The sequence below is a fragment of the Dama dama genome, chromosome 12 (genome assembly GCF_033118175.1).
Source record: "Dama dama isolate Ldn47 chromosome 12, ASM3311817v1, whole genome shotgun sequence".
Taxonomy (NCBI): domain Eukaryota; kingdom Metazoa; phylum Chordata; class Mammalia; order Artiodactyla; family Cervidae; genus Dama; species Dama dama.
Window position 1 is genome coordinate 38,102,510 of NC_083692.1, and position 24,868 is coordinate 38,127,377.

General features: G+C 44.0%; 1 protein-coding gene across 2 annotated transcripts in view; it reads left to right on the forward strand.

The window, feature by feature from the left end:
- The window catches only part of SQOR (sulfide quinone oxidoreductase), a 52,812-nt gene extending 35,556 nt beyond the window's left edge, over positions 1–17,256 (forward strand). For both annotated transcript variants that reach the window (XM_061157066.1, XM_061157067.1), the window contains exons 6-10: positions 1,139–1,348; positions 7,381–7,564; positions 9,252–9,319; positions 9,830–10,008; positions 11,255–17,256. In XM_061157066.1, coding sequence (XP_061013049.1) covers positions 1,139–1,348; positions 7,381–7,564; positions 9,252–9,319; positions 9,830–10,008; positions 11,255–11,312 — 699 coding nt within the window. In that variant the 3' untranslated portion in view covers positions 11,313–17,256. The remainder of the gene's footprint in view (positions 1–1,138; positions 1,349–7,380; positions 7,565–9,251; positions 9,320–9,829; positions 10,009–11,254) is intronic.
- Positions 17,257–24,868: the final 7,612 nt, after the last annotated feature.

The window sequence follows — 24,868 nt, forward strand, 5'->3', positions numbered from 1 at the left end:
CATCAATTCTTCAACACTCAGCCTTCTTTATGGTCCATCTCTCATATCCATACATGACCACTAGAAAACCATAGCTTTGACTAGATGGACCTTTGTTGGCAAAGTAATGTCTCTGCTTTTTAATATGCTGTCTAGGTTGGTCATAGTTTTTCTTCCAAGGAGCAAGCATCCTTTAATTTCATGACTGCAGTAACCATCTGCAGTGATTGGAGCCCAAGAAAATAAAGTCTATTACTGTTTCCTCTGTTTCCCCATCTTTTTGCTGTGAAGTGATGGGATCGGGTGCCATGATCTTAGTTTTTTGAATGTTGAGTTTTAAGCCAGCTTTTTCACTCTCCTCTTTCACTTTCATCAAGAGGCTCTTCTGTTCCTCTTTGCTTTCTTCTATAAGGGTGATGTCATCTGCATATCTGAGGTTATTGATATTTCTCCCGGCAACCTTGATTCCAGCTTGTGCTTCATCCAGGCCATCATTTCTCTTGATGTACTCTGCATATAAGTTAAATAAGCAGGGTGACAATATACAGCCTTGATGTATTCCTTTCCCAATTTGGAACCAGTCTGTTGTTTCATGTCTGGTTCTAACTGTTGCTTTTTGACCTGCATACAGATTTCTCAGGAGGCAGGTAAGGTGGTCCGGTATTCCCATCTCTTGAAGAATTTTCCACAGTTTGTTGTGATCCACACAATCAAAGGCTTTGGCATAGTCAATAAAGCAGAAGTCGATGTTTTTCTGGAACTCTCTTGTTTTTCCTATGATCCAGTGAATGTGGAGCACTTAGAACAGTAACTGGCCAACTCTAGGACCTCATTAAATGTTTACTGAGTGAATCAACAAATGAATACATGAATAAACAATTCAGGTCTATCTTCCCTTGGACCTGACTTTCATCTCTGGATCTCACTGAACAGAGTCTACCTCAACCCCTGAATCAAGTTGGACTGAGGTGTTGTGTCACTGACGGAAGATAAAAGAAGGAGGAGGCTGTGATCCACACCTCACCCCACCAGTGCACAGTGATGGAGAAAGCTGATGAAGTCTCTTTGGAGGGTTTTAAGTCTTGTCTAGGTTAAAAAAAAAAGGGTGGCTGGAGTAATGCTTTTATGTTGATTGTTTCTATTTTTTTCTTTTTTTCAGACTGGAAAGCGACCCAAGGCCAATATCATTTTCAACACTTCTCTTGGAGCCATTTTTGGGGTCAAGAAGTACGCAGATGCCCTACAGAAGATTATCCAGGAGAGGACCATTACAGTTAACTACAAGCAAAATCTCATTGAAGTCCGAGCTGATAAGCAAGAGGCTGTTTTTGAGAATCTGGACAAACCTGGAGAGACCCAAGTGATTTCAGTGAGTGTGGAGGCGAAACTGTCAGCTGAGCAGTGCCATGGACTCAGGCAACACTGAGGGACCCACTTTTTTGTCTATCATTGTCGTGTGCTTGGGAGGCTGGTTACAATGAGCATCTTAGGGTTGTGATGGGGAGAATGTGGACCAAAATGGGGAAGGGAAGAGATAAGAGGTTGTGTCCATGGGAGATGAGAAGGGTTCATATACTGTTGTTGCTCTTTAGTCTCTTAGTCATGTCTGACTCTTTGTGACACCATGTACTGTAGTTCACCAGGCTCCTCAGTCCATGGGATTTTCTGGGCAAGAATACTGGAGTGGGTTGTCATTTCCTTCTGCAGTGGATCTTCCTGACCCAGGGATTGAACCCGCATCTCCTACTTGGCAGGCAGATTCTTTACCACTGGATCACCAGAGAAGCCCTTATCTACTGGTACCGAGTGAATTTTTATCCTGTTTCGTGTCTGTATTTTTGGCACTGAGTCATTTGAAGCAGCCAGAAACATTTCACAACTTTAGTTGCCTAGAGTTCAGGAAGGGCTTCTTAAATGCAGGATATAGTGATTGTCTCCATTTATGGTTTGTGACAGCCAGGCCTGCTTGTGGGTAGTTCGGGAATGATGGATATCTTTTACCTGGGAAAGAGGGTGTCTTTAAACATCTCATACCTGTGCATCAAAGGAAATGCTTACAAATCCTTGAAAGATCTGGCAGAGCCACATCCTGCTTGGAGAGATCTAGTCTTTGTATGTGGGCTTGGCTTCTGTGCATCTGTTTCTTCTGTGAAGTGGGAATAGTACATTAAGAACAAGATGTAAAGGCATCCAGAGAAGATGCAGAGAAGCATCATTTGTTTATATCATTTTGGCAAGAGCTGTTAGCAATGAGGAAACAGTACACAGTCACATTTTATTCATTCAGCCTTTTTAGAGGAATGAAGGATTCCATAAATGGAAATTTTGAAGTGAGCCAAAGATTAATTTTCTAAACATCAGAACTTCACAGTTTAAGCTTTTTAGTGGGAGCTTTTTTCTAAAATATATTGCATACATCTTTCCATTCTTAAATGGTATGTAGTGACTATCATTTAAAATGCTGTTAATGACTCAAGGTCATAATTTTAAAAAACTTTCATTTGGAAATAAACTTAGAGAAGTTGCAAAAATAAAAATAGTACAAAGAAAGCTGTATATAGCCTTTACCTAGATTCATTTATTGCAGAGTTTTACCCCATTTGCTTTATCATTGGCTTCACTGTTTCTCTCTCCATATATAAATAGTATGTAATGTAATATATTTTCCCTAAAGCATTTAAAGGTGAGTTATGTACATCACAGGCTTCCCAGGTGGCGCTAGTGGTAAAGAAGTGAAGTTGCTTAGTGGTGTCCGACTCCCTGCAACCCCATAGACTGTACTCTGCCAGGCTCCTCCATCCATGGGATTCTCCAGGCAAGAATAGTGGAGTGGGTTGCCATTTGCTTCTCCAGGGGATCTTCCCGACCCAGGGATTGAACCCGGGTCTCCCACACTGCAGGCAGACTCTTTACCATCTGAGCCACCAGGCTGGTAAAGTGGTAAAGAACCTGCCTGCTAATGCAGGAGACACTAGAGATGAGTGTTTGATTCCTGGGTTGGGAAGATCCCCTGGAGGAGGGCGTAGAAACCCTCTCCAGTTTTCTTGCCTGGAAAATACAATGGACAGAGAAGGCTGGTGGGCTACAGTTCATAGAGTCGCAAATAGTTGGACACAACTGAAGCAACTTAGCACACGCTCATGTACGTCATGGGTCATGGCCCTTTACCCCTAAATATTTCACCATAATTTTCCTAAGAGTTAGGAGTATTCTCTTATATAACCACAGTACAGTTATCAATTCAGTAAATTTAGCAAGGATACAATATTTGTATGTATCCTATGATTTGTATTCAAGTTTTGTTGATTGATGAATAGTATTATAGTACTCTCTGTCCTCCAGAAGTTGGTCTACAGGCAGGTATTGCATTTAATTGTCATGTATTTTTAGCCTCCTTTAATCTGGAACATTTCTACAGCCTTTCTTTGTCCTCTGTGACCCTGCATTTTGAAATAATACAGTTCCCTCCCCCACTTGTATTTTTTAATAGGGTGTTCCTCGTTTTGAGTTTGTGTTTCCTGGTGATGAGTTTCAGGCTCTGCATTTTGGTGTGAAATACAGCATAAGCGATGAGTCTTTCTAGGATAACACATTGGAAAGCACAGTTCTCATCTGCCCCTTGATGATGTTCATTTTGATCACAAGTCCAGATATGGTCCAATTTCTTCACTGTAGAGAATTATTATTCTTTTTCTTTTTTGCTACTAGTAAGGAGAGGGGCACTTTAAAACCATGCAAACACCCTACTCACTATTCATTAAAGTTTCCCTATAGATTTAGCATCCATTGATGATTTTTGCCTAATCCAGTCTTTACTATGGTGGTTGCAAAATGTTCCAGTCCAGCATTCCCTCTACCTGTACTGGTAGATTCTTGGCATCCTGTCAGCAAAAGCTCTCCCTTCCCAATTAATTATTAGTATGAACTTACGAATGCCTGTATTTCCCCCCACTGGTTTTGTCAACTAAAAAATATAGTCACAGTCTGAAAGTAGAGTGTTATTTTATTTGGTGGGAATATTTAGGACTCTGAGTCAGGCAGACAGCATCTCAGTAGCTCTGAGAAAACTGCTCCAAGGATGCAGGAGGGGAAGTCAGGCTATATACAAGTTTGCAACAAAGGAAACAGGCAGCCTGAACATCAAAGAGCAGGTAGCAAGTTAAGGAATTCAGCATTCTGTGTATGGGAAGATGCAAGCCTCTGGGCTCACTGAATTCATTCCTTTCATAAGCACCTCAGCTATCTGGGGCCAATCCTGTTTCCTTGTTCACCTTGCTGCTTCATTTCCCGAGCTCCTCGGCAATCACCGTGGCGGGTGGCAGCATCCGCTGGATTGCAGTTTTGGGAGCCCTCATTCATATTTCGAGGCCAGAAATTGCTGATGGCTGTGACATTTCTTGTTTATTGATATGTCGGGAGATCTTTCATTTCACAGTTTATAATTCATTCTGTCCTTAAGTACTTTGGTGCTCAAGTTGTCCCAGATTGGGTCAGCAGGAACCCTTTCAGAATGGCTCTTAATGTCCTTGTGACATGTCCCCATTACATTTTTCAGCACTTCCTTGCTTTCTGGTATCCCAGGATGTCCCAGGCTTGTCTCCTTGCCCCAGTTCAGGGTCATAATTTTGAGTCACTCTTATATAGTTATGCATCTAGGGCCTACTGGGTTGTTTAGGGCTAATTTTCCTCTTATGAAAGGACCTCAGTCTACTCTGTTATTTGGTTTTGTGTGCATCCTCTTTGTAGTTTTCTAGTTTTCTTCCTTCCTGGCTGTCAGGCAGTTGTGACTGGGAGATCCTTCTAGCTCCAGCATTTTAAAACTGCTACTTCTAATCTTTTTATTGGCTGGAAAATGAGATAGCTAAACTCATTAAATTCTATGTAAAGTAAAAGCAAATGGGTGGTGTGTGAGGGTCCACAGCATATTTTTATGAGCAAAGTGTATGAGCTTGAGTGCACGAACTTAATTTTGTTATTAGGTCCTTTTAACTTTGGTTCTCTGCTGTGCCATGGCTAGTTGAGGCTTGCAGATAGGGACTTGGATAAATAAATGGTTATTGTTCTTCTGAAGGGTTTATAAAGAAGGAAGATTATTCGTGTCCCTTTTGAAGTATAGGCTTTTAGATTAAATTTTCTCTTCAGACCTAATTCTACTCTTTAAAATATGAATTTCAAAAAATCTACCAAAAGGCTTTAGAGCAGTGACTCTCAGCTCTGGCTGCACATTTCAGTCACCCAGAGGACTTTCAAAACATGCTGATGCCTGAGCCTAACTCCCAGAGATTTTGATTAATTGGTCTGGGGTCTGGATTGAGGATTGGGAGTTTACAAAGTTCCCCTAATGATTCTCATGTGTAACCAGGACTGAGCACCACTACTGTAAAGAATTAAATGTACCCAAAGCCTCTAGTCTCTGATCCTTCATAGAGAGCTTGTGAACTGGCCCAAGTCTCCAGTTTTTGGAGATCTGAACTTATTTTACATCATGGTGTCCTAGAACTAGAAGAGATTTTGGAGATTGTCTGGTACAGTGCATTTCCTTATAGAAAAGGAAAGGAAAGGTGAAGTGACTAAGTAATAGCATTTCATTTTTCATTATAAATGAACCTATTCCTTCAAGCCAGAGTTTCTAATACTGTCATCTACAGGTTTCATGTTTCAGAATCATTGGGGTGGAGGTTGTTAAAGTACACATTCCTGTTCTTCTCCCAGGCCTAATGGATCGGGATCTTGGGGTGGTAGGGCCCAGGAACCTGAATTTTCTACAGATCTTCTTTATAAACATAAAAGTTTGAACACCACTACTCTGAATAGGTTATTTATGTTAATGAAGGAGAACCATGTTATTTACTAGATTCAATTTAGGGAAATAATGGATAAAAAACAAGCTATAACCTAATGCCAATATTAATTTCCAGCAAATCTATAAAATGACCCTAGTAGTTCTTTTGCTCAAGTAAAGTGTCATGCCTTTATGATGGTTATGTGGAAATATTTAACTTCCCTTCTAGAAAAGATGTATGAAATTCATGTGTATTTGTGAAATTCAAGCACATATTAGCTCTAATAGATAGAGATGACGCTAGTAAGATTTGGCCCTCGGTTCTGGTTAACTTCAGAAATACAGACATGCCTTAATAATTTGGTGGATGATGGTTGTTGACTATTCCATCTGCTGTCCTGCAGACATGTGCTCAGTTTGCATGTAAATTAACAGGCACAGCCTCAGGGACCCAGGCCACTAAAGAGCCAACTAGAGTACTTTGCAAAGCACTGCACATTCACTCCACTTCCTCCACCTTAAGGTTGACTAAGCTCATAACTGAGAGTGGGAATAAATGTAAGTCACATCCCTAACTCCCTCGCCATCATGACTGCCAAGCCCTGGTGATGATACGGAACTTGTTATGAAAATCAGGGGCTGTTGACTATCACAAGGTTAGGATTGTCCTAAGATGCTAAAGTTTTCACTGTAATGAATTGTTTTGTGAACACTTAGTTAATTTGAAATTGCTAGATAGAGTTGGTTAAAAGTAAATAGAATAAACTACAAAATATTATGTAAACAAACAAAAAAGCATATCACATAAGCAAAAGAGTTACATGAGCCATCAAAACTGATTAGGTTGGGTCAGTGCCTAATTGCCAAGGGTAGCCTTGATAAAGGTTTATGGGGAAAACAAATCCATCCTGCTTCCTACACAGTTCAGTAAACCCAAGACTGAATTAGACCCCTCCTTCTTCAAAGTGCTAGTCAATATTCTTGCTGCCTTTCAGTTCAGTTCAGTCGCTCAATTGTGTCCAACTCTTTGCGACCCCATGAATTGCAGCATGCCAGATCTCCCTGTCCATCACCAACTCCCATTATTTCACCTTAAATTGGTGTTTTGATGGTTGCCTTTTTGTGTTTTGAGAGTTGACTCATATTTGAGAATGGTGCTCACTTATTAGCTCCTAACATGGGTTTTTACAAGTTTTAGGCACTCTTGAGAACCTCTTTGCAGAGTAAACCTGATGTAACTAGACTTTACAAGTCATCAGATGAGGGTCAGGAAGACAGCAACTGAGATACATCACCCGTTTCGTTTCAGTAATAAGTAGAAGCATCAATGAGTTCTTTCAAAATGTTAGTGAAGTTCACTCCAGTCTTTCAGATTCCCCCATGCCAGCTGCCAGAGGGATCCCATGAACTCTGTATGGGGAGACCACGTCAGTTATTTTATCACTGCCTTGCATGGGAGCATGGATGATCTTGGCAAGCGTGTGGATCAGTACGAGCACTAACTGTACAGTGCTCCATATAGCCATAGTCCATGTGTGTGTCAGGGAGTTGGGGCCAGAGCCTGTGGGGCTATGGAAATAATGGAACAAACACACATTTGGATGCTCTCCTTTTTGCAGTATGAAATGCTTCACGTTACACCACCCATGAGCCCACCAGATGTTCTCAAGACGAGTCCTGTGGCTGATGCTGCCGGCTGGGTGGACGTGGACAGAGACACTCTGCAGCACAAGCGGTACCCAAATGTGTTTGGGATCGGGGACTGTACCAACCTGCCGACATCAAAGACTGCTGCTGCCGTAGGTAAGGCCTTGAGCTGTGTTCCCTCCTCACTCAAAGCAGGGGTGCCTTCTGCTAAAGCATCATCATAATAAAAGCAAAAGTTGGACACCAGCGGCATTTCATTATATACTAATTATATTAATGAAGAAACGTTTGTGCCTAAAAATGCCTTTGGCCTCCCAAAACAGAAGTGTTGTCAATGAACCTAGTATTGTGTAATGAACCTAGTTGTCAATGAATCTAGTGTTGTGTAAAGAAGAAAGTATCTGTTGAATGCTTTGTACCACAGTAGCATGATCTCATCTGACTTTTCTGGGTCAGAAGGGTGGTTTTCAGGGGAGGGGGACATTGGAGAGAGAGATACCACTTTTCCAGCTCTCTAGAATTCTGTTAACTTCTCATACTATCATGCTCACATCCCTAGTCTTCTTTGGAACATCCCTGATGCTAGGCAGGTTGGCTGTTTTTCTTCTGCCTGAAACACTGTAAAACTAGGGAAGCATTTGTTTCCCCAGAAAACACATGCAAGTCAATGAAAGCTTGCAGAGCAGAAAATTGCTGTGTTAAGACAGATACAGTGGAGAGTGCCCTGATTGGTACACGATTAAGGCCTCAGCCTGGGCAACTAAATTCTTCACGTCGATGTTCTGCTCTAGCAGTGATGGAGAGAATTGCCTTTTAGATTCTGTTTTCTGTAGACAGGAACTGTCTTTTTTAGATGCTATAAAACACGAACTTCCCTGCCGGTGGGTATGGGAGCGTTTCATGTGAATTGCATACCCGCAGAACATGTGTTACTTTTGTTGACCATGTCAACCTAAGAAAGGCTTTCTAGGAAATCCACTGAATGTCCTTCTTATTATTTATAGTCATTTTCCCCAAACTTTTCATTTCAAAAATCTCAAACCTATGAAAACTTTGAAAGTACAATGAATACCCATATACCCTTCAGGTATTAACCAATTATTCATATTTTGTGACCAATATAATAATTAACCAATAAATGAATACTTTGTCTGATCACGCTATGTACCTTTTTTAAAGTCATCTGAAAGTAAATTTTGACATCATGATACTTCACCCTCAAATACTTCAACTTCTGTCTCCTAAGAAAAAGGACTTTCTCCCCTATACCCACAAGATCATTTTCATGTCTAAGAAATTGAACATTACATTATGAAATCATTAATACCACCCATTGTGAATTTCTTCAGTTTTTCTAAAAATGTCCCTTTTAGCTTTCCCCATCCACTCTTTCCCCCACCATCTGCAATTCCCCGTAAATCTGTGAGCCAGTCAGGGGCCACACTGTACACTGATTGTCATGTCTCTTTGGTTTTCTTTAATCTAGAACAAGCCTCTGACATTTGTTTTTTTTACTTTCATGACATTGACATTTTTGAAGAGTGCTGGTTGGTTATTACATAGAAAATACTGCAATTTAGAATTGTCTGGTAGTTTCCTATGATCAGACCCGGGTTGTACGTTTGTGCCTCCCACTGTGTCACCTCAGGAGCCCGTCCTGTTAGTTTGTCTGGTCCTTGGTGAAGCTAGAGTCCATCACTGGGTTGAGTTGTGTTCTAGTTACAATCTAGAGGGATGGGATACGGAGCCTTCTTAACTTCTTCACATTAAAATTATTTGCAAATTAGTTTTCATGGAAAATCTAGATACTTCTGTTCCCCTGACTTTTCCATTTCTTATATAGCTGCCCAGTCAGGAGTACTTGACAGAACAATTTCCCTGATTATGAAGAATCAAACACCAGTGAAGAAGGTTTGTATGCCTTGTAAGAGTCACTGTCTCAACTTACCATCTTCCATTCTGCATGAAAACTGTTTTCCCACCATTTTGCTGCTTTATTAATTAGTTTCTCTATTATGCAACTTCAATCTTTGCTTTTAGTATATCCTTCTTATATAATTTCTATATTTTCATTGTAAAAAGAGTGGAATATACAAAAAAGGAAAACATTGCCACTGCTCAGACTAAATAATAAGTTCTAAGATGTCTAGGCGGTGGTTGTTTGGTCACTAAGTTGTGTCTGCCTCTTTGCAACCCCATGGACTGTAGCCAGTCAGGCTCCTCTGTCCATGGGATTTCCCAGGCAAGAGTACTGGAGTGGGTTGCCATTTCCATCTCCAGGGGATCTTCCCCACCCAGGGACTGAACCTGAATCTCCTGCATTGTCAGGCAGATTCTTTACTGTCTGAGCCACCTGGGAAGCCAAGGTGTCTAGATAGCACGTGAAAAAAAAGCCACTTTCCCACTCTGTCTCCATCACAGTATGATGGCTACACGTCGTGTCCGCTGGTCACTGGCTACAACCGTGTGATTCTCGCGGAGTTTAACTACAACGCTGAGCCCCTGGAGACCTTCCCTTTTGACCAGAGCAAAGAGAGACTTTCCATGTACCTCATGAAGGCTGACATGATGCCGTTCCTGTATTGGAATTTGATGCTGAGGTAAGTATATCACCTGGGGGAGAGGCATACATGTTAGCAGATTGCGACAACCTGTACAGGGGAGTTGTTTCAAGGAGGCCTTCCAGCTTCAGGAGATATGACCCCGAGCAGGACTGGTGAAGGGGGTCCACCTTGCTAAGTCATGTCTCACAGATTGGTAATGGCAGTCTGAGAAGGGTTCTGAAGTCTCAGCCAGATGTGGTGGGCAAGGGGCTGCCCTGGGTGAGAGAAGGAGCCCTAGCGCAGCTGCCACTCACCCACAGGGGCACAGCCTCTTCTCTTTATAGTCGGCAGTGACCAGTTCTCCTGTCTCTCATGTTCCGGTACTGTCTTGATGCTGGATAAATAATCATCATCATCATAGTCATAGTGAATCACTTTGACCTGTTAAGTACTTTATCATCTGCCACCTTAATTTTGTTTTTGTTATAAGAAAAAGAAAACATACTAATTAAGAGCTAAGCTTTGGAGACCTGTGTTTGAGTCATGTCTGCCACTTACCAACTATGCATCCTAGGGCAAGTTGCTTAAACTCTCTGTGTTTAAGTGTCTTATTTGCAAAATGAAAGGAACATTGTCTTCCTCACAGGATGGGATGAATGAGACAATACATAAAGAGACAGATCCATTGTAGGCATTCAATAAGTAAACAGTGACAAACTTAATAATTCCTCTTCCTTGTTGCAAAAAAAAAAAAAAAAAAAAAATCTCATCTGACTCTCCCAAACCCTTTGAGAAAAGTCAGTCAAAATGTAGACACCAGTGTTTTTCAGCTAGGGATGATTCTGCTCCCCAGGGGACATGTGGCAATATCTGGAGATATTTTGTTGTCATAGCTGGAGGGGATGCTATGGGCATCTAGTGAGCAGAGGCCAAGGATGCTGCTGAATAGGACTGTCCCCTGCCACTGAGAAGTATATGGTCCAAAATGCCAATAGGTTTGGAAACCCGGACCTGTACTTAATTTATAAGCTGGTCAAGGTAGAGAGGACTGCAGTTTGCACATAGTAGAGGCTTCGTACAGCTTTGCTGAATTGAGTCAGTATGTTCAGGCTCACAGAGCAAGTCAGTGTTAAAGTCAGTTGTGCCCTCCTAGACCTGGGTTCTTTCTACCTCGCTGTCAGGCTTGCTTTATACCCTGAGAAACATTGTCTGTGAGCAGCCTGGCTTCCCTTTTAACATCCTGCTGCCTGAAGTCACCCCCTTTTTTCCGATGCAAAGAACTATTCGGTGTCATTTCTTACAGGGGCTACTGGGGAGGACCAGCCTTTCTGCGGAAGTTGTTCCATCTGGGTAAGAGCTAAGGATGGCCCAGCCCTTGCTCTCCCTGGACGGCTTCTGGACCAGAATCACAGCCATGGATTGACCAAAAGCAGAATGAAGAACTCAGAACCCAACCCCATAAAGAATTTACTGCTGGATGACAGTGACCAAATGCCTCCCTTCTCAGTCCCTCCGGGCAGCTCCCACGCAGGCTGCTCAGGGCAAGATTATTTGGAAACATTCAAATGAAAAAATAGACTTCTATTTTTTAAATAAAAGCTCCCACCGATTGAGATTCTATGAGAAAATTGGATCTTGACTAGTGGTCTGAAAAGTTATAGCTGTAGGGAGGAAAAGATGGTGGTGGTGGGATAGTTCACTTGTTACCTACTTTGACTTTTCGACTGAAAGCTGGCATAATTTCACCAGAGCCTGTCTGGATTTCTAGAAACAAGAGTTATTTCCAGGGAGAGTGTTATTTGAAACAGTGCCTGTGAAGGCTGTGGCTAGAGCTGGTGCTGTGGCGGCTCAGGGGACTGGCCGCTGCCCCTCTGTTCCTCCGCTCTGTTCATGCTGAGGCCACGTTCTCCCAGCCTGTGACTGACGCAGGGAGCACTCACGTTGGCCTGTTCCTACAGGACGCATAAGTCCTCTACCGGCAACTTGGGCTCCAGAATTTCCCATCAGTCTGGCCAGAGCATCAGGCCAGACTTAGAAGTGCATCAGGCCTGAGGTGGCTCTTTCTCGTCCCTCCTTCCTTCCTCCCCCTCTTCTTCTCCCTTCCTCTTACAGGTGTCCCTCTCACATCATGGTCTGAAAGCCCTCCCTTGCCTTCTCCTGTTCCTTCTCCTTTAGCCTTGACAGACATTTCCTCCACTAAATCTCTTGCGAATCCAATTCTCTCATGGCCCCTGCTTTGCAGAGAATGTACACTTAGTGAGGGTGGGGTTGATTCAGTACCAGTTTTGGCCAAGAAAATTTTGAATGAGATCATGTTGGAAACACTGCAGGAAGTAGTTTCAGTGGACTTGAAGTTCAGCAGCAGCTTCAAAATCATTTTTTCTCCATTTAGTTTATTTGGAAGCTTACAGTTTCAGGTTTCAGTTCAACCTGGTATTTGAAAGCTTTGCATGTTTCATATTTATTTATAAATTCCACTAAAGGGCAGTGCATAACTGTTTATGCAATAGAGTTCAAACCTAAACTGTTACCCAGTTTGAGGAACAGTGTTACTTAGGGTTGCTAAGTCTCTCTCGTTTCCTGAAGTTCCTGGATGGCTTTAGAAGCTCTGCTCAGGCATTTGTTCATTAATTTAGCAAAGATTTACTGAGCTCCTATGAGCTGCCAAACACTGCCTTGGCCCTGGAGATGCAGTCGTGATCCAGACAGATAAGGGCCCTGCTACAGCCTCGTGGTTCCTGTGACAGTCGCCTCTCCTTTCCCTGGGATGCTGGGAAGCTTGCTCAAAAAGGCCTTGGTTTGATTTGGAAAGTAGATTTTCTTCAGTAGCACATGTTTCTGAGGAGGAAAGGGAGTACTGTCCTTGCAACAGACTTCTCATTTGGCAATAGAAGTGGGAGATGTTTTCTGGATGACCACACTCTGGTTTGTCTGGGGTTTTCTTTCTGGCATAGCTTTAATAGCACCGCTCCTCCCACCCCTGCCCCAGTATTCACTATCCAAATGCCCCGTTTGAACAATAGATTTTATTGACCACTGTAGTGATTGCACTCAACCCTCCCACCCTCACCCGGGGTCTAGAGTAAGAGAGCAGTGCTACAGTAGGAGGCGCTGTTTCTCATCTGTGCTGCTGGAGGACGGCAGAGGTGGGGGTTTCCTGTCCTGCTCTGAGTCCCCGGGCCTTTACAGAGCTCCTGCCGGAGCCGGCTGCAGCCTGGCTCCTGGTGGGCAGCTGAGTCAGGGAGAGCTGGGGGCTGTTCACCCAAAATGATCTTTCTCTGAAAGGTCCACACAGTCCTGGGAGTAACGTCCCTAAATGTGGACACAAATGCATTTTCAAAGAGTGAAACTGTGTTTCTGGGAATGGCTGAGGCTTCAGGGTGAGTCACTTTGAAATCCCTCACAGGGTGAGCTGGAGTCTCCTGTGTCTGTTTATGATTGTGTATTCTGAATAAACCTCCAAACATCAGGAAGTTGCTTCAGTTCACATTATGCTGAGCAGAATTGACTGCCAAGGCTGGGGGGTACAGTAACCACTACTGACCAGTACATTGGTCTCTAGCTTTCATTCCTCTGATTTGGGAAAGATCAGAAATGTGCTGAATTCCAGAAAAGTTTGACTTCTGAAACCATATCTTCTTAACCACAAATGTGGGCTTGCTCAAGGGAGAGGCCCTGTTCTGGGACTGCCTTCAGTTTTCCCAGTCAGCAGCAGTAAATGGGGAGGGGTAAGGCCAGGGTAGCTGGTGGTTTCTCCAAAGGTGGTGCTTGGGGTGGGTGAGGTTGCAGGTCCCATCCTGCTGATGCCTCCAGAGTCCAGAAGTGACACAGGGCTGGGAAATCCCTTCTTGGGTTGCCCCTCACCCTTGCCGCCACCCTTTGCCCCAGAGCTTCTTCCCTTTCGATTTTTGCCCTGGTGTCAGCCCCTGGGTGAGCTGAGGGTACAGTGAAGACAGAGCTGGATGGCAGCTTAGGGACTGCCGAGCTCCAGGGAGGGAAGTGAGACTGAAGTCAGAACTCAGGGTTTCAGATTTGGTAGATTCTTTTTTTTGGTATGAAAGACACTTTTAGTGTTTTTTCCTCTTATTTCTAAATTTTGTAGACGAATTCAGAGAATGGAGATCAATAAAAGGAATAGAAATCACTTCAAATCCATGACCCAGTTGTAACAACTAATAGCATCTTGGTGTCTTTTTCTCTAGTGTCCTAATAATTGTTGTTACTTATAAAGTTCCTGAAAACAAGTAGGATCATACTGTAAGGACTGTTTTGTGACCTGTGTTTTACACTTAATATGTGTTGAAGACCCAGTGGTTGGTTGTAGGGAGGAGGAGATTGGTGAGTAAGTTACTCAAGGTGCACAGATCATTTATCCTGGCTGAGAAAACAGAATTAATTAATGTAACAAATATATGTAAATGTATAATTCTCCAACAATCCTGAAGGCAGAATTATCAAAGACATGGAATATTGTTCTTTTGAGGAGGGTGACTTTGAAATATAACATTTAAGAGTGGGTCCTCTGATTGTTTGCATGCACAGGATAACTCCAATCTGATTTTAAAGCAAAAGTCCCCCTTTATGTCCTAAGACCACAGATAAAGCTTTCATTTCAGATAAGCTCATTGTGATCATTTCAGGGAGGGAAGGATCAAGAGCAATGGTTTGGATGAGATAAGACTTTCTGAAAAGATGAGTGAAAACCAGATCTCTCTGGGTAGGTTCACTGCTAAGTAGTTAAGGAGATTGCTTGTCTTTATGCTGGAGAAAGTCAAGGTCAATACTTTGCAAGAAGCAGGTAGAAAGGTCACAAGACACAGCTGAGAAAGATGGATGGTGACATATGGAACAGTTTTCTCCCCCAATATTGATTTTTGAAAAATAACTTCCCTGGAGGAGTGCATGCTATGAACAACCCTAAATGAAGTTAAAACTTTCCATGTTTGCATGCAGTAAAACTCCTGTAATTGCATCCCTCAGGTACCGTTTGGGGCCACACCCAGGCCCACAGAAGTGCAGACAGGCAGGAACTCTGGTGCTGTTCTGGCACAAACTGGGTTCGGATCTCTTGAGGCACAGCCGGATGGAACACAGGATTTGCAGCCACAGACCGGGATTTGGGTCTTGGCTTTCCCACTGACTGCTGATAACATGCCTCTCGCATGTTTTAATCACCACTTTGTCACCTGTAGAGTGGGTTAACCATCCCTACTTCACAGAGCTAACGCAAGCATTAAATGAGTTGAGGTATAGCTTTTGGCATGTAGACTGTAGCTATGATTGTTGTCATTGGCTCTAGTAGTTAAATGAAGTGCTCAGAATACAGCTTCCCCTTAGACTAGAAATACCTGCCTGTCTGGGAGAAATGGGGTCATGACAGGGCTCTCCAACATCCTTATTCTAGCAAGAAAGATGGATTCTGTCACTTGTTACCACCACAGCTCTGTGCCTCGTTTTGACAGACTTTCAGAGTTGGGAAATTATCAGCATTATCAATTAGCCCATGTGGGGTAGTGGGTAAGAATACGTGTTTTGGATCCAAGACTGTCTGGGTTTGAATCCCTGATCTGCCTCCCATTGGCTATGTGACCCAGGGAAAGTCACAGACTCTCTAGGCCCCTGGTTAGTTTGGATCACAGAAGGCCCTGTTTTCAGTCTCAGTCTCAGTCAATTCCTCTCTCCAGGTATATAAATATATATGGTAGATATATATTCTTTGTTATAGGGTTTCACTGACTGCAAGAATTCATTATCAGCTACTTCCACAAGTATTTGGGGGGCATCTAATATACTCAAGGCCCCTGGGGATTCAGAAATCCAAGCCCTTATCCTGTGTGAGCTCTGTTTGATTCTTTCCATGAAGCGTCAAGCTAGAGGTCCCATCTGTATATGGTCATAGCATTCAAACTGTGCCATCTTACACCAGGCATTCAGGAAAAGTACCGAGAAGAAGGTAAAGTTTGAGTTGAGTCCCTGTATTAACTAGGTCTCATTTGGTTCCAAGTGACACAAATCGAAGTCAAATAAGCCTAAAAGAAAAAGGGGGACTTACTGGCTCATGTAACTGGGAAACTCGGGTGTAGACTTCAGGCTTGACTAGATCTAGGCATCATAAGGTAATCAAGGTGCTCTCTTTTCATCTCAATTCTCTTCCCCTCCAAGTCACTCTCTGTGACCGATATGCTTTCTCACTGTGGCCAGGGAGGAGGGCGACATGCATGTCCTCCTGGCTTGGCCTCCCTAGTGGAACAAAGAACAGGGCTTTGCAAATGTCAATAGCTCAGTTCTGGGGGCGGATTATGATTATGTGCTTAGTCGCTCAGTCGTGTCCTACTCTTTGCGATCCTTTGGACTGTAGCCCGCCAGGCTCCTCTGTCCATGGGATTTTTCAGGCAAGAATACTGGGGTGGGTTGCCATGTCCCCCTCCAGGGGATCTTCCTCACCTAGGGATTGATCCTGTGGCTCCTGCATTGCAGGCAGATTCTTTACCCGCTGAGCCATTGGGGAAGCCCATAATTATGATCACCAGTCAGTAAACAAGTGTTTCCCCTATCTGAACGAGGGCTCTTTTGTTCGGTGCTGTATTATCAGTACCTAGAACACTATGACCCAGAACAGCACATACTAAGTTCTCAGTAAGTATTTGTTAACTGAACGAACCAACTAAATTTTGGCCATGTGCCTACTTCATATGTAGGGATGTGGGGTTTGCTACTTAAAGAAGGAGCCTGACGGACAAATGTTCTGAGTACCCTAGTCCATGATCACCTCTAAGGTCCTGAGGCATGAGGAAGACGTGGCCAGGAGCAGAGGAGTAGAAACTTCCAGGCATGGGGAACAGTACAGGGATGTGGGTGGGGGGCTGTGGGAATATGGGTAATTTGGTTTGGGTAGGAAGAATATTGGACAGCAGGAAGAAGACAGGGTGGAAAATGGGATTCTGGGGTACCTTGGGTTGGGATCTCTGATGTTGCTTTTTGTTCCTCCGGCCCACCATTTGCATTCTGCATCCTGCTCTCTGCCCTGGGAGGCTGCCCAGCGCAGGCAGTGTGAATGAGCTTCCCTGCTGTCTGGTTTCTGGTTGGGTTTGGCCAGTGGGGGTTGGTAGGTGGTGGGAGTGAGAGATGAAGAAGGAGTGAGGTCGGGGCACTAACTCCTCTGACTCTCTCCTGGCGGGTCTGTGTCGGCCCTATGATAGGAACAGAAATTGAGAGAGTTTATAAACTTTTATAGCAATTTGACAGAGATATTTTATATCTGTTACCTGTTGAATCTAATAATAAAAAATTGGGGCTTGTATTTTATGTGTGTTTTCAAATTTCATTTTTTTCTAATAATCTTTTATTGTATTTTACAGAAGAACTAGCCTGAGAAGAATTAGATTTAAAAAAAATCAAACAAAATGAAAACATAGCCCACAAATGTGGTTTCAGCGGATGACTGGAGAAGCCCCGCTTTCCTTTTGGGTTTGATGCCCCCTCTCTGTACCCATCCTGGCAGGCACAAGGGTGGAAACAGCTGCCTGGCTGTGAATCCCGAGGGACTGCACTGTGCCTGCAGTTCCTCCGGCTTGGCTCACCTTTGTACATAAGCTCATTGTGAATTATCCTGACTTGCCCTGTCATCTGCTTCCTGTTGAGACAGCTGACACAACATCAACTAAAAGAATGCAGAGCTATTGAGGGAGTTTACATGTGAATGACAGGGGACCGTAGCAGCGTGGGTGAGCTATGGATTGAGGAAAAGACTCCAGACGGACTGACCAAGGCCAGGACCAGCTAGCTTCAGCAAGGGATGGTGAGGGCTTGAATTAAGGCACCAAGGGAGGAGAGGAGGGGAAAAATTCATGAATATTTAGGGAGACTGTATCAGTCGGGCGAACAGAAACCACTATATAAATACTGCAGGCAGAAAGGAATTAAAAATTGCAGACATTTGCAAACTATGTCCTGTGAGCCAGACTCAGCCCACTGTCCATGTTTATAAGTAAAGTTTTATTAGAGCACAACCATCCTCCTCCATGTCCCTATTGTCTTGGGCTGCTTTTGCACTATGGTGGCAGAGGGGAGCAGTTGTGACAGGGACTGCATGTGGGCCTCAAAGTCTGAAATATTTACTAGCTGGCTCTTTACTGAAAAGGTTTACCAGCTCCTGGAAAATTGGGAAGTTGGTACATGCAGAACTCCAGGGACAGCTGAGGAAACAAGCATAAAGGACAAGAACTCTGGTTTTCAAGGGACTGCAGAAATTGCAGGAATATTGGCCCCGCTGATCTCAGCATTTGTCCCACCAGTGCAGGTGAGTGCCTGCAAGCCTGTGCAAGTCTCGTGTCTACAGACCGAGAAGCCCGCCATTGCCAAAGGGTTAAGCTTCTCTTCCATCTCCCAGCTATATTGAATCATGCATGCTAAGTCACTTCAGTCATGTCTCTGTGACCCTATGGACTGTAGCCTGTCAGGCTCCTCTGTCTAAGGGATTCTCCAGGTGAGAATACTGGAATGGGTTGCCCTCCTCCAGGGAATCTTCCTGACCCAGGGATTGAACTCCTCCTGCATTGGCAAGTGGGTTCTTTACTACTAGCATCACCATTAAAAGGGCAGAGCTCACTTAATCGCTGTATAGGGGGAATGGGAGGATGTGGAGAAGGGGACAGTGCTGACCTCTGCCCCCACATGTTTACTGTCTCAGTGGTCAGTCAGGGCTCCTCCTCACAGAATAGATGCCCTATTGTTGACTGGGGACCATCCCCTGAAATTTAACAAGCCTGTGGAAAAAACTCTTTCCACCCTATTTCTTCCTTATCTCAGCAAATTTCTTCCTTATCTCAGCCACCATATATCTGACTACTGATTGGTTGTCTTCTAAATAAGGAATGCCTTCTTATGGTTTATGTGCAAATACAATACTGCAGGTACTTAAACATCAATAACTGTACAAACAGCATGGTAATTGAAATGGTTGTGGTTAAAATGAAACTCTCCTAGAATCCAATTTAGAAATCTAGGAAAGAGCTGTTATTTGTGACTAGGAACTCTGTGTTTATAGAAACACAGTTTCTATAGTTTATAGAAAATACAGAAAGATTTTCAAGACCACATAGCAAATGCGAGAGAGAACTGGAATTTGAATCTCGGTCTGTTCTCACAGTGTCTCAGGGTTACTCTGAAAAGCTGCTCTTACTTCAGTGCTGTCGTATTTCTTTTCAGGAGTAAAAGTAAAAAGAGCAATGTATTAGTCCAAGTTCTCTTATTTTCCAAGTAGCAAAACAGCAGTTTATTGGCTTATGTACTTAGAAGTCTGGGAAGGAGATCAGGCATGGCTGGATCCAGAGGCTCAGTTTCTTCCTCTCTTGTTTTGTTCCTGCTCTGCGTTTTTTTGTGTTGGTTTCTTCCTCAGGGACACCACCTCATAGGCTGACGAAGTGGGGTAGGGGCAGGCTTATGTGGTCTGTAGAGCCCACACACCCTCTAACTGTTAAAATGGCAAAAATCTTGGATTTGAGGATCCAGGCTGAGTTTGTGACTTTTATTGAACCAATCACCATGCCCACTCTTGGGGGCAGAGGATTGGGTCCCTGTAGGAACCACTTGGGCTGAGAATGGGGGTGGAGGTGTGTTGATTCTCCAATGAGACAGATTCTGGGGTTAAAAACCTCTTTTTACTACAAGAAAAAGAAGGTGGACACATCCTATCTTCTCCATTGTCAACATTAATCTACTTGTTCACCCATTTTCTGGCCGACTGCTGGGTCTTCAGGTGAGTAAGATGCATTTGCCCCCCGGGGGAGCCTAGACCCTAACCGAGCCTGCGCTCTCAGGAAGGTGCTTCTGTGCACTCGCGGAGCATCCTCCGAACTAGAGAGGGGAGATGCATCTCCTCCAGGATGCCCTTTGACTCGAGGGATTCATGCCAAGACCTGCCGACTAGAGTCCTTTCAGCTTCCCAGGACCTCTCGGTGGGCGCACAGACGAAGCCAGTGAAGCACTGGCCCCTGGAGAGGGAGCGGGGAGGAGGAGCGCGCACCTGGGTAGGTCCTAGAGCCCGGCTGGGGCGCCGCCCGCCGCCGGAGCCCCGGAGCACCCCGAGCGCCTGCACCTGCACGCGGCCTAGAGGCGCGAGGTTTGAAGTAGCGGCGAGCAGCGTGCGCTTACCACCTGCGCCTGATTAGCTGGCGGCCCGGTGAGCGCGGGGTCGAGGAGCCAAAACTCCGCGTCGCTGAGAGTGTCTGCTCGCCTGTCCAACCACTTTCCCCAGCGGCCCGCGCTGCACAGGGGGCCGCGGGGACGGTGGGGACGGCGCCGCGCTTCCTTTCCTTAGCCGTTCCTGCGAGGTGAGTCGGCCCAGCCACAATTGTAACTACAGTCACAACCAAAATACTATTCATTGGTGTAATTTGAGTATGTTGAGGCAGACACCTGGCTAGGGGCTTTACGTCCAATTTCTTAATCTTCGTGATTACCATAAGGGAGGGCATTTTGCTTGTGTTTTAGGAAGGACCGAGGCTTAAATTAGAGATGCTAACTTGCCCGGCGCACGTGACTAGGAAGCAACAAGGTCAGGGCAGAGCCACAAGAGGGCGCGCCTCCTTTTTCTTTATTGTCCTACGAGTCTTCCTTTTCCTTGGGGAAAACCCATGGATCTGAGAAAGTAGGACTGACATATATACACTCCCAAGTGTGAAATAGATAGCTAGAGGGAAGCGGCTGTATAATACAGGGAGCTCATCCTGGTGCTCTGTGACGACTTAGAGGGGTGGGATGGGGGCGGGGGTGCGGCGCGAGAGGAAGGGGTTATATACATGTATATGTATGCATGTATGTGTGTATATGTATATTTGCATTATTGTAAGGTAGAAACCAGGGTCTTCCCAGGTTGCTCAGCGGTAAAGATTCCTGCTAATGCCAGAGTCGCAGGAGCTAGGGTTTCGATCCCTGGTCTGGCAAGATTCCCTGGAGAAGGAAGTGGTAACCCACTCCAGTATTCTTGCCAGACTAATCTCTGTCCATGGTGGGCTGCAGTTCATGGGTTGGAAGAATCGGACACAGTAAGCATACATGCACACAGGGCGGAAACCAACACAACCCTCTAAAGCAATTATCCTCCAATTAAAAAAAACAAGAAATGGCCACCCCCCCAAAAAACCCCACAATGTATTTTGACAAATGTAAAACCCACATAAACACCATATATATGTGCGTATGTATACATGTATGTATGTGTTTATGAGGAAATGAACAGCACTGGGAATATGGGGCTGTAGGTAGGATGAACACATTTCTGAAATTGGGAATTAGGCTACATCTGGTGTGACAGGAGGCAGAATTTTTGAATTTAGGAGTCTTGTACAGTCTGGGATGTTATCAATAACATATGGGGTGAAACTGTAGAGCCCCGAGAGGCCTTGGTGAGTTACGGCTGGCAGTCCACACCACATGCCCACGTGTGCCAGCTACACACTTACCTGGTCCTCCCTCTCAGGCGTGTCCTGGATTCTCTAAGACATACACCAGTAATACATCAAGTGTTATAATTGATAACACTGGGGATTAAAGGCTGGAGCAGCTGTTCTTCTCTGTGTAAGATAACCTAATGGCACCAGTCTTCCTCTTTTTCTGTTCCCCTCTCCCAGTTTCTCCTTGCTCCCAACTGTCGGTCTGATTGAGAGGTCTACATGTCTAAATTACTCATTCTTTACAGGGGAGAATATTGGTACTGGCCATTTCTGATTGCCTCATTTCACCAGGCCATTTCTGATTGCAAGTAACCACTCTAGTCTAATTGTCAATCGATTTAAAGTGATCATTTGTAGCCCTTCATTAAGGAAGTTTATATCCACTGATTCCTCCAACCAGACTTTAGGCTTCTGGAGGGCAAAGACCTATCTACTTTATTCCGATGAAGCCTTACTGTGTACTGTGTTGAGTCTTGATGTTAGGTGACTGTGTATCTGTGGTTCCCAAACCTGGTGGTACATTGCAATGAGCTGTGTGTGGCTCTTTTTTCTTTCTTCTTTTTTTTAAAGACTTTGCCTGGGGATTCTGTGTAGATCACTTTGGGCTGAAGCCTGGAAATCTGTGTTACATGAATGGGTGGTGCCCATCCCCATGTCATCTCCTCTGCTGCACCTCTGTCTCTCCCACCTCTCATCATGGCTTCATGGTGTGGGGTGGGGGTTCCCTGCAGCACTGGGAGAAGAGCTTGGGTCTACCAGCAGGGATTCAATTGGGCTGCTGTCACACTGCTGTCCCATTCAAGAGTTGCCTTAGGGCTGTGGTGAGGCGGACACTTCCAATGGGCAGAGCTGCGAGTGGTACCCTTGTTTGTCTGTTTTGCTTGTAAGGAGAGGTGGCCTGAGGTTGTTTCTGCGGACTTTTGGGCAGTGGTGAATGATCTGGGTAGGTGTGTGGAGCAGGAGTCTGGGGAAGAAGCCTGTGACTGAATTACGGGAGTGGGCACATCTTTGTGTTGACCATCAGCGCTCAGCAGAGGATACTCCTGGTGGACTTGTCTGGTAGATGTCTGTTAGCCTCTGCCCCAGTCGCCCCGGTGCTCACATGGATGGAGGAGCAGAGATGGAGGCTCTGCATGGGATCCCTCCTACCAGAACTGGTCCAGTTCTTGTCACTTCTGAATGCCTGATATGTTAATGGCAGAGACAAAAGATGATCCCTTGATATGGTACCACTTCTAAGAAGTCCAGCCAGACATTAGTTGCCAAGTTGATGCCCCCAGGCCTTTATCACCCTGTACGGAACAGTGATTTATCTTTTTTGGAATTGATCCTACCAGATATTCATTGGCCTTTCCTCTACTTCTGATAGGATCATCCGAGGGTTCAAAGAGTGCCTGTTTACTGACAAGGGGTCCTACAAAACAACTTTTCAGCTCATTCAGCTGTTTCAGCTAAACAGCTCATTTTACCATTAAGGGAGTATGATAATTGTCCTATCAGCACAGAATCCTCTGGGCCTACCATATGCCCATCATCTGGGAGTGAAATAAAAGGTTGGACTGGCCTAAGGGGTTTTAGGTTAAAAGTTTAGGGTAAAGGGTCTGATGAGGGCCAAAGATACACCTGAATTCTTGCTCCTTTGTGTGTGTGATGTGAGCTCAGTCTCTCAGTGGTTCTGGACTCTTTGTGACTCCATGGACTGTAGCATGTCAGTCTCCTCTGTCCATAGAATTTTCCAGGCAAGAATACTGGAATGGATTGCCATGCCCTCCTCCAGGGGATCTTTCTGACCCTGGGGTTGAACCCATGTCTCCTGCATTGGCTGGCGGATTCTTTACCACTGCACCACCTGGGAAATATCTTGATCATTAGACCTTCTTAAACCCTGCCCTGAGGGCCAGGACTACCATATCTCTCCTTTTCTTTCCTTCAATTTTTTTGGAAAATAATTTCAAACTTACAAAAGGTTGCAAACATAAAATAATGCAAATAGAACCTATATACCCTTTACTCCGATTCACCTGTTGGAACATTTTACTCCTGTTTACTGTATCATTCACGGTCTTTATCTGTCTTCTTTGCTCTCTAAATATATGGAATCTTTGTACATACATATTTATATACAAATTTATATATGTGTATACATATGTTTATACATAGTATATATTCATTGTATATATTCTTCCTGAGTAATTTAAAGGTAAATTACATGCATCATGGCTTTTCACCCTAAATACTATTAACACAGTGTACTAAATACTGAACTATATAATACTTGGGTGTACTACAATAGGAATAGTCTCTTATGTAACCACAATACAATTAGCCTTACAAATTTATAGTGATACAGTATTTTATCTAATCCATGTCCATATTCCAATTTTACCAGCTATCTTTTCTAGCACTTCCTACCTTCTAATACAGAATCTAGCCTAGTGTCAGGTATACATTTAGTTGTCATGTCTCTTTAGCTTTCATTAGTCTGGAACATTTCCACAGCCTTTTTTGGTCTTTTGTAACATTGACATCTATTTCCTGCTTTATTGAGATATCATTGACATATAATGTGGTACAAAGTGTTGATTTAACACACTCATACATTGCAAAATGATCACCATCAGAGCGTTAGCTAACCTATTGCATCACATAATTACCACTTTTTTTTTTTTGTGGTGAGAACATTTAAGATCTACGCTGTTAGCAACTTTCAATTATGTAATAGTATGTTATTGACTATAGTCATTATGTCATACATTAGATCTCCAGAACTTATTCATCTTCTAATTGGAAGTTTTTACCCTTTGACAATGCCGTCTTTTCTCCACCCACCAGTGCCTGTTAACCACCATTCTATTCTCTGTTTCTATGAGTTCCACGTATAAGTGATATTATATAGTCTGTGACTTAGTTTTCTTGATTCCTCTGTCTGTGTCCCTTCTAGTCTCTGTTGATGCATTCTTCCAACCTCAGCTCCAGAACTGAAGTAAGTGTGCTGTGCTGGAGAAGGGTGCCCGTGGAGGGAGGGCATGGGAGAAACCAGAGAGACATGCAGCTGGGTATGGAGGGTCACTGACCCCATTCTCAGGAACATAAGGTCAGGTTGGGCCAGCTCCCTACTGAGTACACAATTATAACCTTTTCTTTTGGGTCCTGAGAGGTGCAGAGTCTAGGGAATATTAGGCTTGTGGCTATGTATGTGTGTGTACAAGTTATGAGTACAATCTTGCTTCTCTCCTTGAGAAGGGAAGCCATCATTGAAAATATTATTTATTTAGACCCACTCTGAGGCCTCTGAACTGCCATTTCTTCATACTAAAAACTGTAATAATAATCTAAAAAATAGCAACAATAAGGATAATTGCCCATCTCTCCAGGGTACTCTGAGGATAAAATAAGATAATGAACTCAAAAGTGCTTTGTAATCCAAGAAGAGCTATCATTATGCTGCATGTTGCTAAATACCA